This window comes from Cariama cristata, unplaced genomic scaffold (assembly GCF_000690535.1).
Source record: "Cariama cristata isolate BGI_N322 unplaced genomic scaffold, ASM69053v1 scaffold11955, whole genome shotgun sequence".
NCBI lineage: Eukaryota > Metazoa > Chordata > Aves > Cariamiformes > Cariamidae > Cariama > Cariama cristata.
The window spans coordinates 1-22951 of NW_009615823.1; the positions used below are offsets into that span (position 1 = coordinate 1).

Sequence of the window (22951 nt, forward strand, 5' to 3'; positions counted from 1 at the left end):
GGGGGCCGAGCAGCCGAGAGGGACAGGCCCCGGCCTGGCTGCAGGCCGCACCGCGCCTCCCGGCCCCCGCGAGGAGTTGTGAGGTGGCTGAGGAGCTAGGAGGTGACTAGGAACGTCTGCGGTGTCAACCTGGCGCTAATAAAGAAAGAAGTTAGTTTCCCAGCTCACAAAACGTTTGTTTTGCCCACAGCAAATAAGGAGTCCCAGAGGCTCAAGCAGAGAGGATCTGGCCCTTTTTGTAGCTGAGTGAAGACCCGGGCTTTCCTGGACTGTTTGTCTTTTCACAATACTGAGCTCAGGGTTAGTAGCTTAGATTGAAAATCTAAATCATGCAGAAGCTGATGAAAAGACACTGAGGGAAATATCTTAAGACTACAGAGTTTAACCCCAGATTTCTTACTTTGGTCTCATTATCAGTTAGTCACAGTCCTGTTGACACGGCATTCTCCCTTATTTCACAGAGCTGACAGTGGTTGTACCTTTTGTGTGCGGAGTTAAATTGCTGCTTGGCTCTTACAAGGGAAAACTGCACGTTGCTTTAGTGTAAACCAGTTTTCCGTGCAAATACTAAGGATTTATTGCCACCTCTCTAAAGATATGACTGAAAACTAGTGTGGGTGAGCTCCTGCAGTTTTCCTACAGTCCCTTTGCATTTTTCCATGAGGAATTAAGTTTCGTTTCCCTGTTCTGCATGCAGCTGTTGAGCTGCAGTTAGATGGCACTGTTGTTGGCTCTCTAGCAATGGGTTCATACGAAGGCATAGCGTGTATGTGGTACTTTGTTGGCCGTAGTTGGTCACAGAGCGTAAAACAAAGGATCCCCGAGCCCAAGATGCAGTGCCATAGGGCACGTTCTTTCCTCCAGCTCACTTTAGGGGCTGTTGCTGAAATCAGTGGAAACCATAAAATGTGCAACTAGTGGCCATGGAACACTTAAGCTATTTAGAGTAACTTTTATTTTGATATCTCTTGTAGTGAAACCTTAATATCCTTGCCATTGAATTTACATGACATCTAGCAAATAGCCTAGAAAATGATACCACTAATTAAGAGATACCTTAAGGACTGGGTGCAGTTACAAGTAAAGTGGATGCATTATAGCCCCATTTTGCAAACTTTAATCTCACAGTTATGGCCATCAATGCTGGTGCAGCTGTTCTCAAAAGTAAAGTCTGCATTTGTAGGTAAGATTTTGGAGGCTTGTTCCCAGTGTTCTGATATTTTAAGGGTTGCTATGTCGCTAAGATACAAGCGGAAAGGTAAGTTTGTTTAATACATTTTTTTGAATAAATTTTATAAAATATTACTGTGATCTGTGCTTCACTAGGTTATATCTGAGGCTTTGCTGAAGTGGAATTGTCATGAAAAATAGTATGGACTTGATTCATGATTGCATTATTCCTTTTTCACACTGATATAGCTACATTGAAAATAATTGACTTAGACCAATGGGGCATGAAAAAGAGGCAGGGATGAATTTGGCTCTGTATCTTGAAATTAAATACCTGCCATTTTCTGTTCGGCATTTGCTGTACCTTAAGAAAAATCATAAGGCAAATTATATCAAATCACACTATCAAAAGAAACATTTTCTTGTTCTGTGCAGTAGAACTGATCTGAAACATTTATGTGTTCAGAATTCTCTCAAAACCACACTTTTTTTCTTGCCCTGTATTTAAAAATTGATAACCACAGGGAAAGGACTTTGAGTTATAAAAACAGGGGTTTTTTTTGTAATTGTGTCATCTGCTGGTAAAACATAATTGAACTCAAGGTTTGCATTTGGAAATGACCTTGACTAAAGTTTTACAATTCAAAGAATTCATTTAATGATTTAAACTGTCTAGAACGCCATAATCACTTCACGGGGCAAAACCTGTGTAGCTCCTACTGAGGACCCTGTATTTGGCAAAGTCAGAAAGTGACTCTTTCTGCCTCTTAAGGGATGATTCTAGGCTCTGTTTACAAAGAAAATCAGCATGAGGCAGCAGTTTAGAGTAAGGCTGAATCATCATAGGGGTCTTGTACTCACCTGTGGCTTGAAGAACCAGCTTGTAAACTCTCTGGGTGTATCTGGCTTGCCAGTCTCCTGGAACCAGTAGCCCTTTATTGGCCCTAGTTTTGGGAACAATCTTCACTCCATCTCTTTCTCCATATGGAGGCTAGTTTATATCACAAGCATGACATTGCTAGGTTGTGCATGCTGCATCTTCCGAGTACTAAAATAGGTCCTACAAAGGCAAAGTTGGCTGTAGCGTGTGTGCTCGGTGGATGTAATTCCCTGGCTCACACTGCTGTGTTGTATTGGTTATGGAGAGAATAAATAATGTATTTCTGTCTATCAGACCCCTTGGCTCCCTCCTCTCTTCTCCCTCCCCAAAGGGAGGCTGCAGGCTCAGGTTTTTCCCTTGATTCCAGTTTTTAAACTTTCTTTGATGTTTCTGAGTGCAAGAGGAGGGAAAAGAGAATGATTGCATACCTTTAAGTGCCTGAAGATGAAAATCTTCAGTCTTAATTTCTCACCTTTAAGCCACTGTTAATTTTCTTCTTGAGTAATACTTTCCCAGAAGCATTAGTGACGAAAGCAGTTGTCTGCATGGGTGTCCCCTTGTAAGCATGTCTTAGGTTTTATCCCAGTGGTGCTTGCCCAAATTTGCATCATGTGCCGACTATAGCATAAAGTGCTTTGGAGAGTGAATGTTCATTGCAGCTTTGAAGTACAATCACAAGTTGATTGGAATACATGTTGTTCTTTCTATCAAGTTCTTTCTAGTTTGTTCTTTAGAGACCTTTTAAAAGGAAGACGTTGGCTTATGATTGCTGTTCAAAGTAAGCTGCCTGAATATATCCAGCAGTTCCCTTCCCTGGATTCCCCTTTTCTGCTTCTAGCTCCCTCACCAAGCTGTATCTTCCTGTGAGTATACTCAAGTAGGACAACAGAAGAGGGAGAAGAAGAAGATAAAAATAATACTGATCCCCAAATAGGGGTAGTTACTCATACAAATAATGTGGGTGCTGTTAAAACCCACAGACAAGAGAAGTCGGTACTAGTTATCTCCTATATCATTGCTCCAGACAGGGTTGTGTATACAAACACAATGAGGGCAATGAAACAACAGAAACGGATATGCAGTTCACTGACTCTCTGTTCAGTATGAAGTGAGTAACTGCAAGGCGCCAGGCTGGGACCACAACCACCTCGACACCGTGCTTGCAAAGGACTCTGGCTGACATGCTCTGCTTCCTCTGGCTGAGGCTCTGGCTCCTGGTTTGATAGCCAGCCAGGTATATGTACGTGTCAGTCAGGCATATTCTAAATGGACCATGGGTGTGGACAACTGCTAAATAGGGAATTTAATCTTTTGCCAATAATTTTGACCCTGGTCAAAATGCAGTATCTGTTTACTGTAGTCTTGCTGTTAGTCTCTGTGTTCCTGCAGGACTTAAATGATGCTGTGTATACATATATTTCAACATCATCTGGGATGCTTGAGGGTATTGAATATGAATAAGCAATGGGCATTATTAAAAATATTACTCGAAGGGAGGGTGTTATAATCATGCCTTTGGATTTTCTCCTGTAGGGCAACCTGTGTTTTTAATGGCCTCACTGGAGCTGCGTAAACTTGAAAGAGGCCTCAACCTGCTAGATGTTGGTTTCTGGGTTTCTTAATACACCATCTTGTTAAGAGTTCATTTTCATCATAGTCTGCTCTTTATCTCCACTCATATAGATGCTTTAAAATAGATGAAACTCAGTGATCAATTAAATGCTTCCTTTTTAACCTGGAAAAATATACCTGATAAATGGAACTTCCCATTATTACCAGTGCTATTGTGAGAACTGGGCTCAAAGCCGTACAGTTTCTTCTTTGCCAAAGTGGGGCATAACCAAGTTTGTTTAGCAGGCTTTTCATGAGTGTCAGTCCTTACATTGAAATCTCCTATCCTGTCACCTGTTTTTAAATGCTTCAAATTTAGGAAGCCTGCTGCAGGTGGTATCAGTAGTTTTACTGATCTGAGGCCTCGGGCAAATTCATTTGAATTGCTTTGAAACTGCATATTCAAAATTCAGTAAAATAAGAGAGTCTGATGGTGCAGCTGCAGCATATCCCCTCCAGCTGGGTAAGCTGCAATGTTTCAAGGCCCTGGACTAGCAAAGCCTGGGTGTGATGTACAGATTATACAGATAGCTGCCAGGGAAGAGGTTTTGGCAAGCTGGGTGCAGCAGTAGGCCCTGCCAGCAGACTTGGGAGTAACAGTGGCTTTCATGCTATGTGGCATCTTTTGCTGGCTTTCCTAGACAGAAACTTGTTGGTGCAATAGTGGCGGGAGGCCAGTGGGAGGGGATTGCCTCAAGGGTAAAGGGATGGAATGCAGGAAAAACAATAAAATCAAAACGCTCCAGTTGTTTTGAAAGTGATTGGCTATCCTGAATGCCTTGGTATGGATCCAAAACGATCTGCTCCGTGGGCGGGTTTTGTTAAATTGCATTCAGAAATCATATTTGCCCTTGGGCAAATACCCTTGCTTTTATGCATACTAGGCAAGTCACGTGCACCAAAATGGAATTCACATGGTGCTTTAGATAAAATGCTAATGTCAGTCATCATACCTTTTACGCATATCCAGTCCCTTGGTTCTTCATGCCCATTTAAATATGCAGAAGTGCTTTTTATTATTACCTTGCCTGTAAAGCACTGATATATACATATGTAGGCCATGCAATTTATTGCAGTATAGTATAGACCCTTCTTTGCATATGTATTCAGCACTTACAAATATAAATTAAAGTCACGAGGCATAAAATATTTCAGTTGTTGGGTTCTGATTTTCTGAGATTTCTGCTGCTAAACTGTGGAAGTAATTCCTTTATGTGCTGTGCATCCGTGCTTTCCAAATAACTACTTCAGTAGCAGTACATGGCTTATCTTTGTAGCATTGTAGTGCCGGTATCCTTGTGAGCTTCACAGTTCTGGCACAACCAGCATAGTGCCTAAAGGTGAGATAATCAGAGAATACATGCAGGGACGTTATTTGAGCACCATATCATTGGACTGCACAGTATGTCTCTAGTTACTGAAAGGGCTACCATGAAATTTAATTTAGAATTTTACAGACGCATTTTGAATTGGAAATCTCTGTAATAACTTTCCCTTTGCTCAGCCTTTTAGCTGTGAAATTCAGTTGGGGAGTTTTGAAGCAGCAGGTAGTGTCGCAGCACTCTAGAGGGATTTTGCCAGAATTCAGCTAAAGTGCTTGCAAGTGTCATTTCCATATTTAACTAATTTCAGTTTTTAATTAGCTCCGTGTGAAAAATGAGAGTTCACGCTGAGCTAAGCTGTCAGCATAGAGTCTTGTTTCCTTTCTAGCCTCTCAGGACAATTATTGCAGCATCCTCTGGTTTTTTCAATGAGAGTGCTTAGCCACTGCACGCTCAGTCCCTCCCATTGTTCCCTGACAGGAGTCAGTGAGTGTGTTGTGTCTAGCTTGCTAAAATGGAGAAGATAAGTTCTGAAAGTATTTCAAATACAAAATTGGTGGAGTAAAGGTTCAAAGAACTTCACAGGTCTGACTCAGAAATATACAGCAGAATATAATGCATTCCTTCCTCAGACCTTACTGGTATTGTGCAGTCAGTTACATTGTTCAGAACAATATCTGATCAGTTTGGCTTCATTACTTATTACATTGAGTAATATTACGTTTTAGAAAGCACAGTATGAAAGCAGTTTTTCTTCATGGTGCTTTCTGCAACCCGAGTGCTAACAATGCAATGCTGCAGAGACTGCTTTGTCCCAAAGGGCTGTGGTCCTCTGTAGAAAGAGAACTGCTTTTGCACTACAATGCAGTATAGGGATGGAAATTTGTTAATCCTGCATCTGAACTGAGAATTTACCTCTGAGAACTTGAATGCAAATGTTAAAATGCTTTTCAAGAATGAAGTGAGAACTGCAGTTTATAAACTGCAAAAACATGGGATGTGAACAGATTTCTGAAATAATTTTATGAACTGGTGGCAATCCTGAGTTACATTTACATGACAGTCATATAATACCATTGTTATTTGTGAAAGAATGCAGTCATTAAATTGTCAAAATCATGTTTAAATGGAAAAATTGGTGAAATAACTCTGTAGATGTTATCACAGAGTGGTTTTTTTAAAAAAAAAAAAAAAAACAAAACCAAAACTGTCCTAGAATGTGAGATTTGTAAAGATTTATGAATAGATTCGATAGTGTCTTCATTTTAATTTCTGTTCATATCCTAGCAAAATAAAGGTTGTGTGTATTTTATCTCTCACTAATTAGTATCGACAGCCACTTCCAGTAGACAGAAACAGATTTTCTCTATTAGACCATAAAATCAAATGCATCTTTTTCAAATTGAAATGGATGGAAAAAATCTCAGCTGTAGCAGTAACACTTAAGTGTTAGTAATGTTGTGAAAGAAGAAGGTAAATACATTGCAGAAACTTGTCAGATACAGTGACACTGAGGATTTTCTAGTCATTTTTCTTTTAAGTTATCAAGGAGCAGCTTTGATACCTGCTTCCAAGATGAAGCAAATTCTTGAAAGGAAAACAAAAAAGGAAAATAAATGTCATAGTGAAGAGTGGAGCTGAAAGCCTCGATGGATTTTCAATATAATTTAGGGGTGGTTTGTTTGTTTTTAAATATAGTATTTACTATTTCATCCATCAAAGAAAAAAGATATATAATCCTGATTTGGTTGTTGGCCAACTGGGTGTTACAGACATGAAGTAGTAGAACTTGAGCATTAGCTATGAAGTACTAATGTGTAGTTCTAGCTACCATATATTGCTTTTTGCCCCTTGTAATATAAGTTGTCTTCTCTTTGAAGGATAATTCCCAGTTATTTTATTGGTATTATTAAGTAATGTTGTTACACATGTTAAAATTTATTGTCTTAATCATTTAACATAATTCAGTTATGCTTTACAAAGTATATGTAATTGAAGCCAAAGGTTTTTGAGAGTATGTAATCTAGCTCATATTTTATTCTATGAGTCATTCATTAATTGTATACAGTAATGCATATGCTAAGGCATTATCACTCATGTCCAATTCAGCCTGCAATTTAAACTGTTGACTTTGCAGGGTAACATTTTTTATGGATTGCATTGCTGTTGCCTGTAGAAAACACTATTTTTTCAGGCATTGTTATGATATCCGTAGTCTCAAATACTTAAATAGACAAGTTCTGGAGTTAAACTCTTCACTAAAGTCGGTGACAATTTTGACCTTGATTACAGTTGGCCTTGATTTTAAACAGCCCTAAACTGACTGATGGTGAGCATTCTGCATTGCTGACCCCAGACAGTGGAATTGGCTTCTGCACCATTTTGTATGCAAGACGGAAAGCTTCATTAAAATGAATCAGATGTATCAGATGCTCTCTACAATAAGCTGGCTTCATTTTTCTGTTGTGGATAGCAGCTCCATCTGTAACAATGATTTTTGCTATCTCTGCTGTGAATTTTTTTTATCAAGAAGAAGACCAAATTGAGCTAGTCTTAAAAACCCATATTATAAAAGGCAATTTAAGACATAATAGATAAAGAAATTAACACAAATATTAATATTCAATTAAGTGTATATTATTATGTTCCTTAGATGAATTGGGATGTAGGTATTCAAGTTAAATATAATTTTCTTCCATTATGCATGGTACACAGTGCTTGAAATGGATGTACACTGGTGTGCTATCATGATATTTGTCATGACTTAAAATGCATATGCAAGCTTTTCTTCATTCCTACATTGACTGATGAAGTTGTATAACAGGATGTTTTGGTGATGCAACTGATAATCATATATGAACACACACAGAGAAATTCCTTGTAAAATGTATATTGCTGCAGTCTGAAAACTTGAAACTCTGACAATTCAAAATAAAGCAGTGATCTGAAACTAAAATCCTGGCATCATATAAACCTTCATTGATTTCTCTGTCTTCTAATGAACTTCCATATTGGTGTGATCACACTGAAATCATATGCTCACTTGCAGCTTGCACTTCCTTACCTGCTCTAGAATGCTAGATGGGAAGATGACAAGGCATGGATGCAGGAGGGCAAGCTTTCAGTCCCTGCTTTGTTAGAGAAATTATTTTTCCTGTGAAGGCAAAAATAAGTGAACTTCAGAGTTGGAAGCCTGCCAAGAATAATACAGGTACAATATTAAAAATAGAATATATCCCAGTTATAGTAAACCCATTATGGGAAATGCTTAATAGAAATCATGTGAGGACAATGGGAAAAAATTTTCTCAAAACCATAACTAAAGTCCAATTTGATAATTGCTTGGTTTTTAAAAACTTATTGTTAAAAAAAAAACAACCAAACACAAAGCAATATGAGTTACAAGGCTGGTTGTATAAGATATTTATCAAATAAAATCTGTATATTTGATTTTCATATATGTTTCTATTCTGGATCAGTAGGACATCTAATTCACAATACATTAATACTGTCAGCTTTGCAAGGCATATAGAAGGTCTAAACCTGCCTAGGTGCTAAATATAATCTGTACCTTAATATCAAGATATGATTTAGGCTATGTTTATATATGCCTTTTGAAGCGTATTGTGAAAAAAGTATAAACAGTTTATAGTGTTGAAAATGAATGGAAACTTTGGGAGAAGAAATTATATTTACTTTTCATTTTTGGATTTATTTCCTGTTTGTAATGAACTTCTAACTCCAATAACTACTTTGTATAGAGAGTAAAACCTTAAATTTTATCATTCATGCAAGGTTTTACAGCCAGGTGATTAAATTAAACTATTCTATATAATTTCTATTAAGGGAGGAATATACTCTGTGATTATAAATTATACTACTTTGCACTGTGGACAGAAATTTGGCCATTCATAATCGTGCAGTTCCACTTCATTTAGTGTCTGCAAAGGACTAATCAAGGTAAAAACTGTTTTCTTATCAATATGGCCAACAACCAGACGTTGAGTCAAGGTCTATACGCTTTGGAACAGTCAGACTGTGAAAGTCTTGTTCAACACGTATGTAGAGATTAGGGCAGTTGCAGTTTTGGAAGATGAACGTAGTTGAATAAATGTTTGACATGATATCCCTTAGGGTTACAATCAGTACTAAAAGTAAAGCAGTTATTCTAATTCTTGTAAATTCAGGCATCAGTGATTTAAGAGTGTATTTGTGTCTACATTTGTTTCCTTGAAATGCCGGTTGCAAGTCTCAGCTACGTACTTCCTTCTCTTGAAAACAGAATAAAGACGAACTGGGTACTTTGTCCATGATAATGGTGTCTTTTAGGTGTGAAATTAAAATTGGATTCAATTTGCTTTGTATCAACATTAAATGCTCAGAATTGCTTAAAAAAAAAAAAAAAAAAGGTTTTCCATTGTGTTTTAGTCAAGAGCAGCCCTTTCTGCTATTCTAAGCCTATTTCAAAAGTGGCAGTATTTTGGCAAGGCTGGTAAAGTGGATAGTGTATGATGTGATTTGGGACCTTCTAGGCTGAAAGATGCTGTATTAGGTAAATAAAAATACAAACAGTTTTCTTATAAGTTACAGCCATCTAGTTCAGATGCAAGACCAAAAAGATTGCAGCCTTGACTCTTAAAATTGCCATAAGAAGTGAGTTCATTTTATATAGTCTGAGAAACTGATTAATCTTGTGCCAGTTTTCTACACTCTGTACAATCTAAGGCCTGTCACGAGAATAAATGAATAGTGCACCGTATTCTGCTTTTCTTTTAAGATCTTTGTCGTGAGATTCTGGATTCTGAAGGTAGCATGCAATGTGGTTACCCTTCTTGTGACAAAAAGACTGCTCAAAGTGGCACAAAACCAAAACATTTCAGTAAAGAGGGCTGAAACAAGAAAAGCCAAAAAGTCTAAACCAGGGATTCTTTCTCAGTCCCAGTCAGAATGGTGACTGGGGAGCTAACAACCATCCAAGGTGCAACTCTTGTTCCTGGAGGCTGGAGTTCTGCTTGCCTGTTGTTACCTTTGGAATTGGGAGTCTTCGCATCCTCCGATTTTCCCCACCCCCAAAGTAACTGCAAGTGTGTGTAAGCTTTTCAAGTATTTTTGGAAGTAGAAAGACTGAAGTTGGACATAGAGGAATGAACTTTCAAAGCATTGCATGGCAGATAAGCACACAAATCACATTACTACTAATGGGATTTGTGGGTATATCTTTCATGCTGTGCTTTGAAAATTCATTCCATTCAGTCTGTTGACGTGCACGGGCAAAGAAATCAGGCAGCTTGGAGGGGGTATGTGAACAATTTATAGAAAAAAATAATAAATTTTCCTTTTTTAGGTCACCTTATTTCTTCCATATAAACACAGTGACAATGAACCATCTTATAGCCCTCCTTCCATCTCCTTTTTCATTCTTAATAACATTTCTTCACAAGAAAACAATTAATAATTCCCAACAGAACTCTTGCTGCTGATTATAACAATATGCTCATTCATAGATTCTTTATGCTATTTCTATAAAATACTTCTTGGGATGGATGCTTTAAAGCAAAAGCCCTGTGCTAAACAGTTTATTGTCTAAAAGACTTTACATGCTGAGGGTGCAATTATGCCTAAGGATTGCTTTCTTATGTTTAAGATTGTGTGAAGTCAACTTTCCTTTCCATTGTGTTTTCAAAAAGGCACAGTATCTCCCGTGTCTCCCTGGTGAGTGGCAGGAGCGTGCCTGACATCTCTGCCTTAGGGAGGAGGCACGGTGCTTTCCTCTCTTACACAGCAAGCACTATCCTTACAGAGAGTGCAGAAGCAAAGCCAAGGGTCTGCCTCCGTTTCCCTCAACTTACATCCCAGAAAGAGAGGTGTTGAAATTCAAGTTTTACTGTGACTGCGTTTATAGGATCACTCTTGGATTAGAGAAGTGCAGAGCTGTATTCTCTCTGCAGATGTGAGAAGGCTAGCAGAAATGGTAGCCTGATATTTATTACATTCATTGTTTCATAAACTTGCTGGGTAATCAGTCCTCACGGCTTTCCTCTTGTAGTCAGAAAATACACTGTGGCTTTCTCTTTGGAAAGTTACAAGAAGTTGGTGGTGGTAAGTAAAACTATTGAAGAGCTCAGGCACAGTTGAGAGTGTAAACTTGTAGATGGGTAACATATAGCAGCTTGTATGTGGGTGACAATATCCGCTTAATTCAGTTGATGGAGAAGTGGAAAAAAACATATTACAAGGTATACAAATATGCAGCGATGCCATTGTAGGTAGTGGAATTCTCCATTTTCAACATTGTAAACTAAAAAAAAAAAGTGACTGAGAAGTGAGAGATCTTGTTCAATGTTACGTGTAGGATAAATAAGACAGAAAAATGTTCTTTATTGTGCCGTCTAGTTGTAACACAGGCAAACCTGTTGTTTTGATGAAAATAGTGTGATCTGTTAATTCTTAAAGTTGTGTATTTTGGTAATGCTTTAACTGGAGTTCCCAAATGAACTTTTAATTTAAATTTATTAAGAAAATGTAGTGCATACCAAACACCATACTGACAATTAAGATGATTTACTGAGAATGAATGACTTGAAAGTAAGCCATCTTTTTGTTATTGAGCTTGAATGGTCACAGTAAGCATTGCTTTTTGCATACACTCTATGACAGTGATATTCAAAAATAGATCACTTGATCTAAATTTAAATATTTCTTCAACCTTTCCTGCAAACAGTTGAATGCTCACAAGTAGGGGAGACAATATGATCAGGAGTACATCCAAATGTTTTACATGAGGTCTGTAGGATTCTTAGTCATTAATATTGTAACAAAAGTTCATAAATTCCCTAAGTACTCGTAGTCCAGTATTATTTTTTTTCTTTAACCTGATCTTTAATCTCTGATGTCAAATGTAGAAGTTAACTTCTATCTCCTGTGTCCCTGAGATCTCCAACAAGATATTTGGAAAAGATGTCTCTCATAATTGTATCTAACTCTACTTTGCTATTAATTAAGTAGAGCATTTACTATTGTGCTGGTGAATAACTACAGTAGGTTGAGAAACCTGCACAAACTTTGTGACGTGTCAGCAGTTGCCATTTTATATCCTACCTTCTCAGCCTATTTAGATGTACTGAAGCTTATGCCCTAGGGTACCTAAAAATCATACTGCTTCTAGGAAATGCTTTATGGCATAAAAGTTCAAGAGTTAGCCTGTGTTGCATTGATCTAAACATTCCTTAGGTTGTCTGAGCTGGTGGATAGGTGCGGAAATGCTGTGGTACGGTGTAGGGGATAAAAATGCATCAAACACTTCAAGAAACGTTGGGACTACTGGATGCACCAAGGAGTGTTGTATACGTGTAGGAGCAGCTGGATTGGATCAGATAAAAGTCAAATGATCCATTACCTCCGGTGTCCAAAAGTGGTTGTCTTGTAAGAACAGGCAAATCATATATGTACTTTTCCCTACTAATCTTCCAGCCTCTGGTTCTTCTAGGTCTTTTTTGAGATGAGGGGAGGTGGCACAACCATATTGCTTGCTTTGTTCGCTCTTCCCATAATGATTCAAAGTTTGACTTGCTTGAAATTTTCAGAGGACTTTATCACCTCACCCAAAATTTCCCTTCAGTTTGATAACAGTCAGCTCAGAGTGCGTTATTTTATGTTTGGAGTTAAGATTACTCCTCTCCAGCATATGTTATTTTATCTTAACCAGGTTTGAATTTCATCTGTCATTTTATGGCCCAGTCGCTCAGTTGTGTTACGTCCATGCAGTTCTCAGCCAGCCCTCCTCTTGAATAATGCAGTATCAGCAGCAGACTACGCCACTGCCCTGCACGACCTGTTTTCAATTTGGAATTCTATCATATCATATATGATAGGTTTGAATTTTTTAAACACTAATTTAAACATTTCTCTAGATAATACATAAAAAATGGCAGACATCCACCCGGCAGGCTATGCGGCTTTTGCTTTGCTTTTAGAAAAAGGCCTGGGAATGTGATGAATTCCTGTGAGATCTCTTGGATACCGTCAGGAGTTCTGGCAGTTAGTCCTGAATTTTAGGAGAGACATTATTCTTTCTCTAGCAAGGAAAGGTGCTACTTGTTCACATTGTTTATTTTAAGACTGCTTGTTTTAAGTAACAAAGACTCACATTCTTTGGTATTGATTTTCCATGCACTTTAATATATGTTAAACTGGAGAAACCACAGATTAGAACTTCCTGTCTCTTTCTGCTGGCTATAATTGTGAGTTCAGGTCCTTCGATGCAGCAGCTTTCTTTGAGACAACTGCCTCAGCCATCGTTTAACACAAGGAGTCATATATTCCAATCTGCCTGCATACTGACAGTACTTGTAATCCTCCTGCTGCAAATGCAGCTGAAAGCTGGCCAACAAAATTATCAAGCAAAGGATGGTGTCAGCCTCTGTAAAGCATCTATGACTTGCTGAAATCCGACTTTGTCAGGCATGTTTGTTGCCAAGTCCAAATTTTGCGGGAAAGGACCTTTACTGATTATCCACAATGATGAGATACCTTGTATATAAATAACACTTGCAGAATTGCCCATCTGGCAAAGCCTAGCTGTCCTCTGTGTTCAGTTTCTGTTAATCGTAAGATGTGTTAGCAAAATATGGATCTCAACTGAGATTTAGTTCAGCAAATTCTAATTTCTCTGCGTGTGTTTGTGAACTGTCTTGTAACCTCTTCAGATGTGAGAGGAGCAAGGGAAGGCTTCTTACTTTTCTTGTTACAGGTACCTAATAATCCGTGCTCCTCAGATAGAGACCTGAAAGCATTAGTTAGAATCAAGCGTAGTGTTTTCAGGCACAATGTAAGTTTTTCCCATGAAGTTCTTCCGTTGCTCTTTTCTGACATTCAGACCCCTGCTATTCCTGTCTTGGGCGTCTCTTGAGGAGAGGTTGTCAGTTGTGATGAATTGTGCATTCATTTTGTAACGGGGGCAAGCAATCAGTAGGGAATAGGCCTAACTAACACTCCTTTCACTTATGGCTTGGGTTGAACTTGAACCTATTTCTCCAGAGGAATAGTAGTAGAACGTTAAACTACTATGTTTCTAGTCTTTTAAGTAACTGTTATTTTATGAATAATAATTGAGATCAGTAAGATCAATTTCTGGTATTCCTGGAGTTCTGTTGCATGATCAAGAAGTAGTAACTAGTTAAGAACCACGAGTCTGAGCTGAATAACACTTAATGCAAAGTAAGCATGCAAGAATGTTTGATTTTTTTTTTTTTTTTTTTTTTTTAATTTTATGGGATACATTTATTCTTTTCAGGTTATCTAGGTTACCCATCTATATGCACCCAGAAGTGTAAAACACTAAACTTCTTTTGCTTCATACAAATATTGTGGTGCATTAAAACGATATACAGACCATATGAAATAAAAAAATAGATGTGCAGATAGTTCTTTAAATATATATACTATGAAATTACATGCTGCTAAGATTTATTAGATACCTTTTGTTTCATCATGTCCATGATTCATTAGGCCTGATTTGGAAATCACACTCATGTTGCTTGAGACTATGTATACTGGAAGAACCAGAGTTACATCATTGTTCCCCTCATGAGTGGATGGAAAGGAAACTTCTAGTGTTTCCCCTCCACTATAATACAATAGCCTACATATAGCAAATGTGCTTATAGTGTTCATTTGCTAATGTTGTTCATGATATACTGGACCAATTTCTTTTGCACATGAAAAGAGGCTGGCCTGCTACAGTTAAACATAATATGACTAGATATATTCTCACAAAGTGAGATCATAGTTTGATGGGTTCATTTTGGATGACAGTAGCTTAGGGTTTAATAAGAGTGACAACTAGGAAAATTAATATATGGAAACATTCTGAATTCTGTTCACTTTTATAATCTTCCCATCTTCTTGAGTTGCTTAGGGAGTACTGAATTCTCTAACAAGCAAGCAGTGCATATCTTCCAGACCTCAACTGGGAAGATGCAGTAGGAATGGGGAAAATGGTGGATTGTTAATCTGCCTATTTTTCCCTTGAAGAAGGAATACCATGGAGTAAAAGGATAAGTGCAAAACCTGATTCTGGCCTGCCTAGTGGCAGACAGTGTGTTGTACTACAGGGAGATCTCTAGCACATGAAGACAGCAGAGGTCTCTCATTTTAAAGATACATGGTCAAGAGTGACAGGAGAGCACAAAGGGAAGACAGAGAGCTTTCTGAGCTTGGAAACCATTATCCATTAGAATAAACTCTGAATGGAGTGAGCGTTGGGTTTATGGCCAAAACGAGAGAAGGCTGAATGAGAGAGAAATGTGGGGACACTACTGAGAGAACATTAAAGAAAGTTTTGCATTTCTGTGGATTTGTATACCTTTGGGGATTTCTTAAAATAATTCACTGCAGCAGCCTGTATCTTATGTAAGTCTTAGATTGATCCTTGACAGCTTTACCACCTGGACTGATGAACTAGTTCCTTGCATTTGTTCTTGATGGACATGCAGGTTTAGCTTCCAGGTGCTTTCAATCTGTGTGTGTCTTGCTGGGGTGGGAGTGAGAGATTGATTATTACTTTTTACCTAAACCACAAACGTTTTACTTCAAAATGTATTGTTTCTATATTCTAATTTTTTAGAGAATATAAATACACAATTCATTATCTTGAGTTACTAGATGTTAGTGTTAAATGAACCAGATACATTCTAACAAGCTCAATGTTGGAAAATCAGATATTGCAGATAAGACCTTAGAAAATATGCTGAAATGTTGAGGGGGAAAAAAGCAAACAAACCCAAATAATACCTACAAACATATGTAAGTGCTCTGTAAAATATAATTTATGAATACATCACACACATAACAGATAAAATGGCACTTTTTTGTGTTTTAAATATTCAGGGATGTGTTTGTCCCTGAAGGTTAATCTATAAACCAAATGTGGAGCTCTGGAAAGGTGTTCAAGTAAGTGGGCTGTTTTGGAAAATCAGTGCTCATCCTGATGATCAGCTTTGGATCTAGCTAAGTATCCCAACTCAACTGTCTAGTGAATATCCTTTGGAGAAAATGTGGCCAGTACTGTAATATCTGATGAAAGTGTGTTGTTGGTGAAGAAAGCAAAGCCGCAGCATCACAGATTATTTAGTTGTAGTTTAAAAAAAAAATCCAAAACAAACCCACAATAGAAAAAATAGGAAACAGGCACAAATTCACTAGCTCAGATTTCTCTTCTGACACACATGCACTCAACTTCTGAGTGGATCACATATTTCTAATTAAATGGGCTTCTACTTATTCATTTGCTGGAGGCGGGTTTTTTTGATTAACAGAACAAAAGGTTAATCATACAAATTTGCTATCTCATAGCGTTCTGCAGCAGGAGAGACTAGGTAGCTCCTTGTTCTCCCTACTCGGCTGCCAGTCAGGTTTGTTATATGCAATGCAAACACAGAGCTTTCCCCTCAGGCCCCTGTGACATACATTTCTCAATATATTCTTGGTAGAAGGTGAACGTTCTTCATGTTTGTGACTTCAGCTGTCCTAGTGTAAGTTTGTAGATCATGTAATGGATATGTGAGCTGTGCAGGAGATTGTCATCTTTTTTCTGTCTCTGTAATGGACTATAGCAGATGTGCAAATCCCTGCCCCTTTAGGAAGGACCTCTAATTGCTCCTACCTATTGTACATCTATGATTAAAACACAGAGCAATGGAGTTATCAATGAAATCACAGTGTACTTGGAAGCAGATGGACCAGAGTTTTTCTTAATACCGTATTAATAAGATCTTTTATAATTACTTGTCTGAATTTACCTGGTAATTACAAGTTAGCAACTATAATTCTCTTGGATGGACTATTTGTTATGATTTCTTTATCTCTCTGTTGTAAGGAATGGTTCACACTTGAAGCAGCAAACTTTCATCTCTGCAAGTGACCTATGTTTATGGTTATGATTGCGATAAAATAGAAAAAAAGCAACTTTGAATAGACACACTGAAAGTATAAACCACAAAAGTCTAATTCTCCTCTGTGACTTGTTTTCGTTTTGGGGCTCTGAAATTCACTTAATCTTTACACAGTTGTTGCTTGCGGGGGCGGTCCAGCTGAACTCTGTCTCTGGAGCCCTGGTATGTGCCCATCGCGTGGGAATTGCTGACAGCACAAACACGCCACAAGCTGCTTTGCTACCTGGTGTCCCCCGGCCCTGTCATGTCTACAGCACAGATGATGTCTCTCACACAATGGGGAGAGACTGTATAAGCTAGCGAGTTGTTTGTTGTTTGAACTTTATGAATAATTTTTCACTTTCATTGCCATACTGAAAAGAAAATTAGTTGCTTGAGATTAGACTAAAAAGCCTTTTGAAATGTTTGTTTTGGGAAAACAAAAGAAGTTGTAATTGTATGAAACATTTGATCCCACATAAAGTTTTTGTATATTTTCCAGGAATTCTTAAACATTCCTTAGAAATAGATTGAGTAGTTTCTCAGCAAAACATCCTTTTCAGGTTCCTACTTAGTATTTTTTAAAATACCAGATGCTTTAATCTATTTTCAATTTTTTTTTCCTAATAGAAAAAAAAATTTGTAAATTCAGCACGAATGCAAAATCTGACAACTGCCCTCTTCACACAAAATGTCTCCTGATTTTAGTTACTATTCTTGGACATCTGTTTGGTCTGTAGGTATGTCTAAGGAAAGGTGATATGAAAGCTATCTTGCTTCTCAGCTGCTTTTGTCAAAGATATGGAAGTTAAACTCTGCATAGACTGTGTGCTGAGAGATTTCCAGGAGTTGAGATAGACGGATTCTGGGGGTAAGGGGTGCTTTGTTTTGTTTTCTTGGGTTTTAGGAATAGGTACATGAATCGGTCACATCTAAATGGATTCCCTATATTCAGAGATTATCTGAGTGATGTCTCAAGCTCTGTAAATTGCCGTTCCTGTGATAAGCCTTTTGCGTTACCCATCCGTAATGTTTAATCTCTGAACACTGAGCTGTGTGACTGCTGCTGGTCCATTTGTGACCACACCAGCTCTTCTGCAATGGCTTGGAATTGGATACAGAATACCTGCTAATCTTACATGGATCTGACACCGCAGAAATCAACAATTATAAGGGTGCCCATAATCATATATTCTGTCTCTAAACTGACAGTGAATCCCTTCAGACACCACTTTAGTATATAACTGAAAATGCTGTTCTCTCTGGTATGTAGGTTTACATATATCCTGTGTAAACAGAAAGAGTGCTGATGGTGGATGTAAAGAAAGTGAATAAGAACAGCTTTGTGGGCTTTTCTATCCCTCACCACTCCTCTATATTGGGAGGATGCCATAGCGATAATATGGTGAAAGTACGGAGATGTATTCAGGTAGCTTCTGTTTATACAAGGTGAAGATGCACATAAATCCGCTAGCTGAATGATTCAGACCTGTCAAGTTTCATGCATTATGCACAGGACTTATTCAATTAGCCCCTACCACAGTGCCTATAACTCATGCACTCGCGACGCTGGTGCCACGGCCTTTCTCCCGCTCCGTATCTTACGTGTCGGGCACAGCTGCACGGCCTCCGCTGTACCTGTGGGCCACGCAGGCCGGCCTCCGGCGCGGGGATGGCCGGAGAGGCCATGGTGCTGTGCGCCACCAGAAAGCTCTGTTAGCTGGCAAACCTTCCCTGGCTGGGACTGCGCGGGGCTCTTGGTTGTGCGGCCTGGGCCGCCGAGTTTCATGCAGTGGATTAGAAAAAATTGTGAGGTCAAAGTATTGGCAAAGACCTGGACTTGTCGGGAAAGTTTAATCTGCAAAATGAAGACAGAGGCTGTTAAATCTGTTGATTTTAAATAAGTTGTAACAAATACAAAATAATTGAATTACAATGTCATTAGCGTACATAGGGCTAAAGCTAATTTTATAATCAACGTATAAATTATCACATATAATTTAAACTCAGAAGTAGCACTTTGTTTCCAAGAATAGACCCCCTGTAATGCGTAAAAGAGAAAGGCAGTGCATGACGCCAAAGTCTCAACAAAATGCTTACCTCTTTGTTTTGATACGCCGGATTGTAAGTGTTTTTCCTTTTGTGTTTCAGTAATTCAGAAGATCTAATACCTGAACAAAACTAAGACAGATTTATGTGAGTCATCAGGGCTTTCTTTTGGTTTTTGTTTTGTTTTGGGTTGGAATTTTTTTGTTGCCTTTTTTTTTTAGCATATTAACATTCCTCTGAGACAAGTTGCTTTACCATGTTTTCCAAAAGATGCTTAACTGAAATTAACGGTAGTTTCTCGCCCAGCGTTTTCACCTGTGCGCGGCCTATTTATCTTTCCCGCCCTTGTGTCTCCCCCCCCCCCCGACGTGCTACCCCTCCCGGGGGTTTACTGCACGGACACACCTTCAACAACGGCCGGCGGACGGGCCTGCCGGGCGCGGAGGACGTGGCGACGGCGCCATCTGGAGGCAGAGGTGAGGCTGCGGCCCCAGGCCCTCGGCGCTTGGGTTCAGCGCGCTCGCGGTTGTTGATGTACGCACTCATGCGGAGATGTACGCAAAATCTTTTTTTTTTTTTTTTTAAGGCCACTTTTAGCGTTGCTGGGTGTTTTCTGCATTCTGCTGCTGGTAGTTGTTTGCTGGTTCACTGCCTGGGTATGGCTGTTCTCGCTCTGTCCCTCTATGCATTAGTGCATGAAGTCATGTAATTTCTAGAACCTCATCTACTAACGAAGAAGTGCTCCTCAGACGCTAATGAAGAAGTGCTCGGTCAAAAAATGTGTGTGTTCCTGGTTATATGTCCTGTTTCCAGGTATAGCTTAGAGATCTCAAAGAAAGAGAAAAAGCCTGGGTTAGTAGAAGCGCATTGTACTGCTTGAGAGAAGTTGAGAGCTTTGGCTGCCAGCTGGGACCAAAGCCCTGGTTTTTCTTCACAGGATACTTGCATTGGACGTATTGGAAAAATTCAGTTAAAATAGAGCTGGGAAAGAAAGCTGAGTTGTTCTTTGGTGTGCCCAATCATTTCATGGATTTGCTTCTGTTTTCAATAAATGGTGCTGCTGCGCCTCAGCTTCTTCATGTTTTCCATGGAGGGATTAATTTTGGCTTCCTCCTTTTCATGAAATCCTACGTCCTAGTGGTGGCAAAAACCTGTAGATTTTCAGACAGCTGTTTGTTGGCTTGGCTTCCATCTCTGACTGACTGTAGGTCAAACTGGACGAAGAGCACATCCCTAAGTACAAGGCAGAATGTTAGTATTACTGCTGAACTTCTCCAGATTGGGCACAGGTGAGAGACCCTATGGTTTTAGGCAGGAACCTGAAGAGCTCAGGTCTGCAATTATGGTCACTTAGCAGACAACTGCAGTGTTTAACACGTTTCCAAATTCCCTCCCCTGCAGCTTTTTGTTGCCATCTCTGTGCAAATATAGGGCAGCAGGATTGTTGAATTGGAATGTGCTCATCTGCCTGGGGCACTTCAGTGCAAATTCTGGCAGTTTATCCCAGCCCCACTCTAATTAGCTCTGCACATTTGAAGAGGATGAGATGCCGGCTGTTTTGCAAGGGGTAACCTCCTGTAGAGAAGACAAGGAGAACTGCTAGCTATGTCTTAAATTGCTGCAGTTAGCTTTCCTCAGAGCATGTTGGAAAAGTTTACTTGTTCTTCTGACATTTTGTAGAAGGTTGCTGAAATGTTGATAACCTGGGGGAAGGGGGAGAACAATATTTAGGCAAGTAATTTTCCACAGTGGAATAATATGAATGACGGGTTTGGATGAACACAAGGAATATCTAAAAGACAAATTCTTATAGCAGAGAAGGGTGAAAAGTTTTTCTGCCTCACCTTTCTTTTTATTATGTGCAAGGTAATATTGCTATCCCAGCAGTTTTTAGGAAAGCCTCTGACAGCTTTTAACACAACAACCATTTCAGGGCTCTGGCTGTGGAGAGTGACCTTTCTATAATTGACACAACTCAGGATGAAGCCATTCTTTTCAAAACACAGGTCTCCCAAAGAAACCTTTAACCCCTAGACTGAGAGCGGCCACTTAAACGCAAGCTGTGCCTACTCAGCAAGCAAGGCATTTTAAAGTAGAGCAATTTGAAAGGAAAAAAAAAAAAAAGCGCAGATATTTCAATTTGATCTGCTTGTTCCTTATTAAGAGACTAAGTTCTGGTACAAAATAATAAAACTGCAATTTAAAAGGAATGTAAATTACTTTATTACTGCATTTTCCTATCTGAATGAAAACAAAATTCACTATTAAGATAACACAGTTGCAGGTTTTTTGTAATTACACACTACATCTTGCTAGTACTGGGGATGTCTGAAAGCAGCAGGCAACTGCCATGGGTAGAATAATCCTCAGTGCTGCTTTAAAACTGTAAGTGAAGTCCACCATGCTCTCACTGTAAACAAAGCACGAGATAGCTTTTTGGTTTTGCCTTTAGGCTCTGGAAGTTGTGTTGAACTAGGGATTTACACTGAGACAAAAGTAAAGAAAAATTCCTTTCTTAATACAAATGATAAAGTAGCATGCCTTCATAGTACATAAAAACCCAAAAGTTGGCACTACCATGGAATTGTGGAATTGCTACAGGGATGAGATAGATAGTAATAACATTACAAAAAACTTTCTGAGAGTGAAACCTATTTGTTTGTTACAGTTGCATAAGGATAATGTTAGAATTTTGGTGTAATAAATCTCAATTAGGGGGAAAAGTGAAAAGAAAAAAAAAAAGGCATGTTTGGGAATACTTGCTTCTTTGCAAAGAAGTGAATTAGATGACCTTATGGGATTTTTCTGTGCCTACATTCTGTTAATCTATACCAAAAATATATCATACACTTAAAATTTTGTAGTGGGCTAGACACACGTTTCCATGAAATATGTGACTATCTATGTGCTGTTTCCTTTCTAATTGACAGAATATACTATAAAAGTCAACTTTAATCATTTTAGAGGACACCTAAGATAAACTACAATTTATGTGGAAACACCCAAACTAACGCCAGCTGCAAATCCAAGTAAAGAATGCTTCAGTGTAGAGTTTTTTTGTTTATGACTTATTGTCTTTGGTTTGTTCACAAATTTAGCAAATTTTCTATTAATTCAAAATTTACTTAGTATTTTTTATCTTGATTATTTGCTGTAGTAAGGTTCTATAAAGCTGAAAAACTCAGTGAAAGATTGTGGTCTCTGATCCTGGAAGCCCACATTTTAGAAGACACCAAAGATAATTATGGGCAAGGACTGTGGACCTGAAAGATCACTTCAGTTGCTGTAAATATACTGACTAATTGGAAAAGGTAGATTTGAATTTGTGTTCTGATACTCGCATAATCCAGGGTTTGCATCTCTTTGGACCAACCAGCTTGATCCAAGTTCATGCTTGGTTTATGAGATATTTCACTAAGTCTACCATGGTGTGTGGATTTTGAAAAGACAATTAGAGTTAATTAAATGGTGAGGTATTGAAGTGTCATGAAAACCACTTGTTTCCAGTTATCAAAACCAGCTTGTTTCCAGTTATCAAATTCAGCATTGTAAATGTAATGGCAATAACGAAATGAAGAGAGTTAAATTTGCTGTTTAGTTTGACAGCATCTTGCTTGAGATGAGAGAAGGTAAAAAGAGATTTCTACTAATCTAGCAGAAATTTGCATTGAGTACATATGGAAAGTTAAACTCGGCAGTCATCGTGAAGCTGTATAGGTTGTTTTCAACTTGCTCCAGATGACGTTGAGACCTCTGCCAGATACCGCAGCTCTGAGTCACGTTTTGATTTGCACACAGAAATTATTATTTTCTAATAGTTAAGATATTTTATTAGCAATGCAGCAGACAGGCAATGTTAAAGGGGTAACAAAATTATTAAATGGGAAGATTTGCCATCCTTACATATTGATGAGTTGGGGCTTAGATGCAAATAGACTAGGCCCTGACTTGACTGCCTGAGACAGTGGTGCTGCCCCCAGCTGCGTTCC

General features: G+C 38.6%; 1 protein-coding gene across 1 annotated transcript in view; it reads left to right on the plus strand.

The window, feature by feature from the left end:
* The first annotated feature begins 1233 nt into the window (after positions 1 to 1233).
* The window catches only part of LOC104161503 (teneurin-2-like), a 66929-nt gene continuing 45211 nt past the window's right edge, over positions 1234 to 22951 (plus strand). Inside the window, exons 1-3 of the mRNA XM_009699969.1 lie at positions 1234 to 1258; positions 18430 to 18628; positions 19233 to 19438. Coding sequence (XP_009698271.1) covers positions 1234 to 1258; positions 18430 to 18628; positions 19233 to 19438 — 430 coding nt within the window. The remainder of the gene's footprint in view (positions 1259 to 18429; positions 18629 to 19232; positions 19439 to 22951) is intronic.